This window comes from Pseudopipra pipra, chromosome 18 (assembly GCF_036250125.1).
Source record: "Pseudopipra pipra isolate bDixPip1 chromosome 18, bDixPip1.hap1, whole genome shotgun sequence".
Lineage (NCBI taxonomy): Eukaryota > Metazoa > Chordata > Aves > Passeriformes > Pipridae > Pseudopipra > Pseudopipra pipra.
This window is the reverse complement of record NC_087566.1, coordinates 1,423,359-1,432,157: the sequence shown is the minus strand read 5'-3', so window position 1 is coordinate 1,432,157 and position 8,799 is coordinate 1,423,359. Positions and strand designations below refer to the sequence as shown.

At 59.2% G+C, this 8,799-nt stretch overlaps 1 protein-coding gene across 1 annotated transcript; it reads right to left on the bottom strand.

The window, feature by feature from the left end:
• Positions 1 to 1,053: 1,053 nt before the first annotated feature.
• On the bottom strand, positions 1,054 to 8,794 carry PES1 (pescadillo ribosomal biogenesis factor 1; the record flags this gene model as incomplete). Its single annotated transcript, XM_064675543.1, is given in 16 exon segments — positions 1,054 to 1,531; positions 1,873 to 2,040; positions 2,452 to 2,594; positions 2,686 to 2,730; positions 2,733 to 2,869; positions 2,972 to 3,097; positions 3,241 to 3,369; positions 3,527 to 3,627; positions 3,902 to 3,979; positions 4,070 to 4,186; positions 5,443 to 5,532; positions 5,786 to 5,957; positions 7,485 to 7,594; positions 7,681 to 7,834; positions 8,300 to 8,379; positions 8,705 to 8,794. Coding segments are annotated over 16 exon segments (1,818 nt in total), but the record flags the coding sequence as incomplete, so codon positions are not given.
• Between the last annotated feature and the right edge of the window lie 5 nt (positions 8,795 to 8,799).

Genomic DNA, 8,799 nt, shown 5'->3' with positions numbered 1-8,799 from the left:
AAAGAAAAAAAGGAAAACACAGGAAAAAAAATTTAAAAAGGAGAAAAGGGGAAAAATAGGAAAGTCACCAAGGAGAACTAAGGACAATGAAAAGGAAAAAAGGGAAAGAAAAGGGAAAAAAAGGGAGAAAAGGGGAGAAAAAAGTAAAAAGGGGAAGAAAAATGGGGGGAAATGAAAAAAAGGAAAAAAGGGAAGAAAGTGGAGGAAAATGAAAAGGGGGGGGAAGGGAAAAAAGGAAAGAAAGGAAAAAAGGGAAAAAAGGAAAAAAAGGAAAAAAAGGAAAAAAGGGAAAAAAGGGAAAAAAGAGAAACAAAGGAAAAAAGGAAAAAAGGAAAAAAGGAAAAAAAGGAAAAAAAGGAAAAAGGGAAAAAAAGGAAAAAAGGAAAAAAGGAAAAAAGGAAAAAAGGGAAAAAAGGGAAAAAAGGGAAAAAAGGGAAAAAAGGGAAAAAGGAAAAAAAGGAAAAAAAGGAAAAAAGGAAAAAAGGGAAAAAAGGAAAAAAGGAAAAAAGGGAAAAAAGGGAAGCTAATTGCAAAAGGAAAAATCTAAAAAGCAAAGAAATTCAAATAAGAAAGAAAAAAGGGAAAAAACTCCAAAATTATAAAGAAATAAAATCTAGGAAAAGAAAATAAATCTAAATTCCAGAAGCTGGGCATTTCCCACCATTCCCTGTCTGAGCTCACTCACTGCCGGGAAATGTCACCCCTGGGACTGGCAGCACTGCCATGACCCCACGGGCCACCCATGTCCCCTCCGCAGTGCCAGGGGGTGTCTTCCAAAAATCCCCATGGCATGACAGAGCCTTCCCCACACCCGGGGACAAAGGTGTCCCCATAAACCCCATGAGATACCACAGTACAGGAAAAGGTGTCTCCAAGGTGTTTCGGGAGGAAAAAACAGGAGTGGGGGATGATGTTGCTGATGCCAGGGGTGTTGGCAGCCCTGGCATTGGCCATGGCAGCTCCTCATGCATCCTCATCAGCCCCACACACATCCCAAAAGCAGGATGAGGAGCCTCCCCCGTGCCCAGGCAGAGGGAACAGACAACAAACACCACCAGGAAAGCATCACCTTTATTTAAAAATAAAAATATAAGGGAATATGGTTTTCTATGTGGATACTGGGGAGCACTGTGGGCTCTGCACTCCTCTGCCCAAGGGAGCCTGGATCTGGCACTCAGGGCTGTGCAAATCCATACGGAACATTCCAAAGTCTGGAGCTCTCCTCGACCTCCTCCTCACACAGAGGTGGCTCCAGCATGGAGAGGACAATCCTTGTGACATGGATTTCGTGGAGGGAGCCACAGGAAAGGCACAGCAGGAGGTGTATTTACAGATGGGAAATGTTTCAGTACAGCTTTTCTGTCTCAGGAGCAAAGCCGAGGGTTTTCCACTCAACAGCAGCAGTGGAAAACCATCCTCCAGCCCCCTCTGGGAGCCCCCAGCCCCATCATGCTCATGCCTTCTTGCTCTTCTTCTTCTCTTCCCTAAGGGCCGTGTCGTGGGCTTTCCTCTTCGCAGCCAGTTTGTTGGCCTGTGGAGAGACCCCCGAGACCCGCGGTCAGAGCAGATCCATCTGCAGACCCTCAGTCCCACCAAACCTCCAGCTGTAGGTGAGGACGGATCCCACGGCACCAGGATCAGGTGTGGGACACAGAGAGAGGCCACGAGGCGCAGTCCCGAGGGAGCACGAGGAGCTCTGCCCTGCCATGGGGCAGCCTGGGGGTGCTGGGAAGGGGCTGGTAGAGTTTCACCCCTGCCCACCTGCCCTCAACACCTTCTCCAGGTACAGAGAAGAAGGAACAAGGAGATTTGGGAAGAGCCCATCCCAGGATGCTGGTGAAGGGCCCTGTCCCCACCCCACAGAGCTCGTACCTCACGGACTTTGCGCTTCTTGCCGAACATGATCTTCTTGTAGAGGTATTTCTCCCTCTTCTTCATCATCATGATAGCCAGGCGCTTCTCCTCGCTCTGCTGCTCCTGCTCCAGGCGCTGCTTGTCCTCCACTCGCACCTTCCCCGCTGTCACCTTCACGGGAAGCGCCTGTGGGAGCCAGAGAGCTCAGGAACCCAGATCCCAGGAATCCACCACCCCCATTTCCAGCCCATTCACCAGGGGGCCACGAAACAGCCGCAGCTCCCTCTGAACCTGAGCAGGTCCTAAGTGTGGGTGGGAGCTGCAGCTCACAAACATGGGGCCCAGAGCATCCCTGGAAATGTTCCAGGTCAGGTTGGATGGGGCTTGGAGCAACCTGGGCTAGTAGAAGGTGCCCCTGCCCATGGTGGGGGTGGAATGAGATGAGCTTTAAAGTCCCTCCCAACCCAAACCATTCCAGGATCCTATCAGTGCCCCAGCAGTCCCAGGACAAGAACACCCCACAGTGAGCAGAGCCTCAGCAAGGGCAGTGCCCACCCGCCTCCTTCTGGGGCACCCACCCCGCTGCCGGGCACCCACCTTGTTACTCTGAGTCTTCTGCTCTTCCATCTTCTTTAACTTCATCTCCTCTTCCTTTTCAGACTCATCTTCCTCCTCCTCTTCTTTGTCATTGTCATCCTCCTCTTCCTCCTCCTCTTCTTCCTCTTCCTCACTCTCCTCATCTACAAGGAGAGACCGTGGTTACCCTTGAGGGGCTCCAGAGCAGGCGCTGGCACCTGCCCAGCTCTGAAACTCCTCCATGGCTCCCATCACCTGGGTTCTCTCCCCGTTGCAGGGCCAGCAGCTTCAGCTTCTCCGAGGCACGTAGTCACCCTCCTGCTCCGTCACGAAGGGTGACAAGTGCGGGGGCAGCAGGACACCCGGGAAGTAATCGGCCACAGGCAGGCACAGCTTGGCATTGACCGAGTCAAACACCCACTGAGGCTGCAGGTAGTACCTGGGGGAGGCAGAGGGACCCCACCTCAGGCTCTGGAGCCCGTGGGACAGCTCTGGGGTGGCCCCCATGGCTGTTCTGGGCACAGGCCCCTGTCTCACCCACCTGCCCACCACCTGCTTCTCCACGCGGGGCCGGTCGATGATGTGGTGGGTGATGGAGGGGTCGGTGGCATCGTAGGTGGCCCCAATGCACAGGGACTTGTCCCAGGAGACCTGGCCACCAAAGCTCCTGCCAGAAAAGCCCACCAAGGAGTCAGGCAGGCTGGTGGGACCCCTCGGGGTCACCTCACCCGCAGGACATCGGGCAGGGTGGGCCCAGCAGAGGGGCTGTGGGAGGCCAGGGCTGCCCAGGGTGTCCCACCCCCCACGCACCGGATGACGAAGGCCAGAGGCTCCCGAGGCACCTCCCTGTTGAGGAAGAAGCGCAGCCCCTCAAACAGCTTCTTGTGCTTCTCCAGGGCCTCCTGCTCCTTCTTCTTGGCATCCATCTGCTCCTGCCGTCTCCTGCTCGGAGCAAAGCCTTCAGCCTCCTCCCCAACAGCCCCTGCCAAGCCCCCTCTGCAAGGGGGGTCTCAGGTGCTGTCCCCAGACTCCTGGCACCTCGCTGGCCCTGCCAGCCTTTGCCTGGGCACAGGACAGGCAGGCATGAGTCCCCCACCAGGCTCTTACCCCCTCCACTGGGAACTCGTCCATCTCCACCTCATCCTCGTGGGTCGGTGCCACTACTCGGGCCAGGCTGGAGCTCAGAGCCGACAGTCTCTGCAGTGGGAGGAGACGGAGTCATATCCAGGGGTGGGAAAAGGGGCAGCCCCATGGAGGAAAGAGATTTCCCAGAGCCAAAAGACCCAGGGATTGGGTAGAATTCAGCCTCCTCCATGCACAGTCTCCAGCACAAGGCTCTGGAGGGTCTCCTGCCACACAGGGGGAGGCCAGTAGAGCCCGAGGCCAAGCCCAGCTCCTCCCTACAGGGACAAGGAGTTTGGGATCAGCACCCTCCACCCATCAGTCCCATGGTGCCATCAGTGTCCCTCACCTCCAGGTAGCTCTCTGAATCCATGGCATACTCCTTGCCCTCCGTGGGCTTCAGCTCAGCATCAGCCTGGCTGTCGATCTGGGGAGGAACAGAGGTGGGGAGGCAGCTCCCAAACATCCCCCCCTGCACCACCCCAGGGGGGTCCCAGCAGTGACCCCATGGCCTCACCTTGGGGGGGTAGAGCAGGTTGAGGGAGTGGTAGAGGCGGAAGTTGACGAAGCCCAGGAGGGTGGTGTAGAACTCGGTGAAGGTGGCCATGACCCGGTAATCCACGTCTGTGGGGTGCTGCAGGTACATGGGGGGGAGAATGTGTGGATAAAGGACCCTCTCTGCAGGGACAGGGGCCCATTCCATCCATGTGGGGAGGAAGGTCACGGAATATCCCTATTTAGGAAGGGACCCACAAGGATCATCCAGTCCAATCCCTGGCCCTGCACAGACACCCAACAATCCCATCCTGTCCCTCAGAGTGTTGTCCAAACCCTCCTGGAGCTCTGGCAGCCTTGGGGCTGTGCCCAGTGCCCTGGGGAGCCTGGTCAGTGCCCAACCAGCCTCTGGGGGAAGAACCTTTTCCTAAGATCCAACCTAATCCTGCCCCCTTTACAAGTCAGGTCACAGCCACCACCAGACCCTGGGCAGGGAGAGCTCCCCAGGCTGCAAGCAGGGTCCTGCTACCACCCTGCCCTGCTTGGACACATGGAACACCTCATCCCATCATGGATGGGGACCTTGGGGCTTGGCCCAGGAACTTCAAATCAGGGTGAGGAGTGCAGGGTGTGGCAGAGTTAGACAAGAGCAGGATAAGGAGGATGAGGACAAAGGGGAATGGCTTCCCACTGCCAGAGTGCAGGGTTAGATGGGATATGGGAAGAAGTTCCTCCCTGTGAGGGTGGGGAGGCCCTGGCACAGGCTGCCAGAGAAGCTGTGGCTGCCCCATCCCTGGAAGTGTCCAAGGCCAGGTTGGACGAGGCTTGGAGCAACCTGGGACAGTGGAAGGTGTCCCTGCCCATGGCAGGGGATGCAATGACATGATCCTTAAGGTCTCTTCCAGTCCAAACCATTCCAGGATTCTATGATTCAAAACCACAAAGCCCCAACCTAACTGTGCCCAGCCCTGAAAATCCTGGGAGTGAAGGGAGAGGGGCACTGACCGTGACCTCCTGCCTGCCAAGGCTCAGGGGGGCACATGGCTGTCCCAGCACGGTGGCACCCACAGCCCCCCTTGTCCTGCTGTGTGGGGACACAGCAGAACCTCCCTGCTCAAGGCTGCAGGATCTGACTCATCCCTTCCCTGTTTCCCTCGTTCCTACAGGTTAATCTTTAATGACTGGTAAAGGTGTATATTAATAACTGAGGACACGAGGAACTGGGGAGACTGGTACGGGCAAGCCCCGGGGTAACAGAGGGCTGTGTCCGCACATGCCCCCTGAGCCAGGCCCCGTGGGCTCACCACAGGCTGGGCACTGCCTCCTCTGCCTCAGGATGGACCCTCAGCCCCTCCCTGGGCACAGGATCCCATCGTGCCCTTCCCAGGCACTCACGTCGTGGGCGAAGGCGTAGGGGGTGATCCAGGTGACGGGCTGGCCCAGCACTTCTGCCTGGTAGTAGATGCCCTTGATGGAGAGGAAGACCTGGCAGGACCACAGTGAGGGCTTAGGGGGAGGAAGGCCACGGGGCTGCTGTGTCCCTGTCCTCGCTCCTCCTTCCCTTGGCTGGGTTGCTTCCTCCTCAAGGAGGATCAAACATCCCAGTGCGACACGCACCCCGCCGGCAGCTCCAGCACAGCTGGGCCAGTGCCCTCCCAATACCCTCCCAGTGCCCAAACCCACCACCCCCATGCCCCCCGGGCAGGGGGGCCTGTCCTGTCCCTCTCCCCGTGCCCACCTTGCGCAGGGAGCGGGAGGCAATGACGTAGTTCTGGAATTCCACGGCCAGGCGCCGGCACAGCTGGATGGTCTGGACATGGCACTTCCCCGTCCGGGGGAAGGTGGAGAACAGGAAGCACATGGACAGGGCATCGTCCAGGTCCCGCAGGGCGTCGATGAACGTGGGGTACCTGTGTCCAGGGGAAAGGGAATGGGGATCACACCCGGCCCTGCTGTCCAGCAAAGGCTGCTGGGTCTGGGGGAGACCCCGGGAGAGAAAGGAATTGGAAACATGGAACATCCACCTGCACATCCCACCAGAGCTGGTCACAGAACCATGGAATGTCCTGAACTGGGAGGGGACTCTCAAGGATCATCCAGTCCAACCCCTGGCCCAGCACAGACACCCAAAAATCCCACCCTGTTCCTCAGAGCGTTGTCCAAACCCTCCTGGAGCTCTGGCAGCCTTGGGGCTGTGCCCAGTGCCCTGGAGAGCCTGGTCAGTGCCCAACCACCCTCTGGGGAAGAACCTTTCCCTGAGATCCAACCCAATCCTCCCCTGACACAACTCCAGTCGTTCCCTCGAGACCCACAGGGATGGGTGTCCCTCCTGGGCACTGAGGGGTCACAGCCACACAGCTCCCAGGGCTCAAGGCTCCCCAGAGGACACGGCAGCAACTTGGAACATGAGGTGGGTGTGAACAAGGTTTAGGGCACCCACAGGGCACCACCCAGTGTGGGGGATTCCAGCCTGGACCCCTGAGGACACACACATATACATGACACACACATGGCCCATGGCCTGTGGCACAGGTCACTTCTCAGCACTGCTTCTCTCTTCACACCAGCACAGAGAGGTCCCAGGCACCACAGGGACAAGGAACAGACCTGCCAGAGACTGTTCCTTTCCACCTGCCAATGTCCATTCCTTCCCTCCTTCCTGTGTCCCCTCCTTGCTCACTGTCACCAAAGCCATGGGCATGATTAACCCTCAACCAGCCCTTCCTCTGAGGAAAGCACTGTGCAGGGACAGGAGGGAGCCCTCAGTGTCCCCCTGGAGCCATCCAGGATGGCCAGGAGCTCCCTGCTCACTCCTCCAGTCCAGAGACACCCATTGACACCAAAACCCCCAGAAAATACACAGGAAGTGGGTTCCCAAAGAGGGGTGGATGTGGTGAAGGAATCCCAGAATGGTTTGTGTTGGAATGGACCTTAAAGCCTATTCAGTCCCACCCCCTGCCATGGGCAGGGACACCAGCCAGGCTGCTCCAAGCCCTGTCCAGCCTGGCCTTGGACACTTCCAGGGATCCAGGGGCAGCCACAGCTTCTCTGGGCAACCTGGGCCAGGGCCTCATCCCCCTCACAGGGAAGAATTTCTTCCCAGTATCCCATCTCTCCCTGCCCTCTGGCAGTGGGAAGCCATTCCCTGTGTCCTGTCCCTCCATCCCTTGTCCCCCAGTCCCTCTTCAGCTCTCCTGGAGCCCCTTTAGGCCCTGCCAGGGGCTCTCAGCTCTCCCTGGAGCCTTCTTCTGTCCAGGTGACCCCCCCCAGCTCTCCCAGCCTGGCTCCAGAGCAGAGGGGCTCCAGCCCTGGAGCATCTCCAGGGCCTCCTCTGGACTCTCTCCAGCAGCTCCACATCCTTCCTGTGCTGGGCCCCCAGAGCGGGATACACTGAGCTCCAGGTGGGCTCCCTGTGGCTCTGCCAGGACTCTCCTCACCTCTCCTTCACGATGTGGTCGAGTTTGTAGGTGGGTTTGTTGTCCTTCAGCCGTTCCACGGTGCTCCACTCGCTCTTCCCATATGCCTTCCGGAGCTTCCGCACAAACACCTGCGGGGATGGAGGAGGTGGGTGCTCCTGGGTGCTCCTGGGTGCTCCAGAACCAGCCCCCGCAGCCCCTGGGGTGGGACAATCACCTTGTATTCCCGGAATTTGTTGACGATGGGCTCATGGAGCAGGAATTTGATGTCCTTGAGCAGGTAGAAGGTCCTGGGGGCCGTGGAGCCCTTGTTCACCTTCTTCTTGTGCTTGGGCTCATGGGGGTAGATTCCCTTGAGGATGCAGAGGCGCCTAGGGAGGGGACAGGGCTGGGACATGGGGACACAGCACCCCTGGACACCCCAGGCCCTGCCCTTGGTAGAGAGGGAACCCTCAAACTTGGCACCTGAAATCCTGGGACACACTCCAGGACACACAAGACAATCCATCCTGCTCCCAAGGGACAGGGACACCCCAAAGGCCACCCCGTGGAGGGGGTTCAGGAGGTCCCAGGGCCACCCCACACACCCACCACAGGCTCCATCTCCCACTGCTGACCTGGGAGGGCTCTGGGGGTCCCAGGGCGGTCATCAAGGGGGTCCTGGGGGGAGCTCAGGGGGTTTGGGGTGTCTGGAGGGGGGGGTCCAGAGGGGATTCAGAGGGGATTCTGGGGCCTGGGGGCCCCGGGGGGCTCAAGGAGCCTCAGGGGCTCTGCAGGGGAGTGAGTTCATGGGGTGTGGGGTCCCTGCAGGGGGAGTTCGGGGGTTCTGGGCGCACCTGAAGTCGGGCAGGCTCAGCTGCAGCTTCTTCCGCGCCCGGTTGCGGGTGATGTAGTTGGTGGCGGCTCCGCGCTCGTACTGCGGGGAGATGGGGGGGAGAGTGAGGAGACCCCCGGAACCGGGGGGAAACGGGACCCAGGGATGGGATGGGGGCTGAGAGGGACCGCCGGGCAGGACAGCGAGGGGGGGCGAGTGGGGCAGTGGGGCACCGACCGGGGGTCACGGGGGCGGAGGGGGGGCACTGGAGGGGGGGAGACACCGGGACCGGGGGCGGGCACCGGAGGGGAGGAGGGACACGACACGGGAAGGCACCGGAGGGACGGGCACGGGCCCCCGGGGGTGTGGGCGCAGCCCCAGAGGGATGGGACAGTTTGGGGAGGGGACGGGGTCGGGGTCCCGGTACCTTCTTCTTCTCCACTCCCCCCCATGGCCCCGCCGAGCCACGCGCTCCCGCCGCCGCTGGACCCCGGGCTGCCCGCGCCGCGCCTGAGCACACCA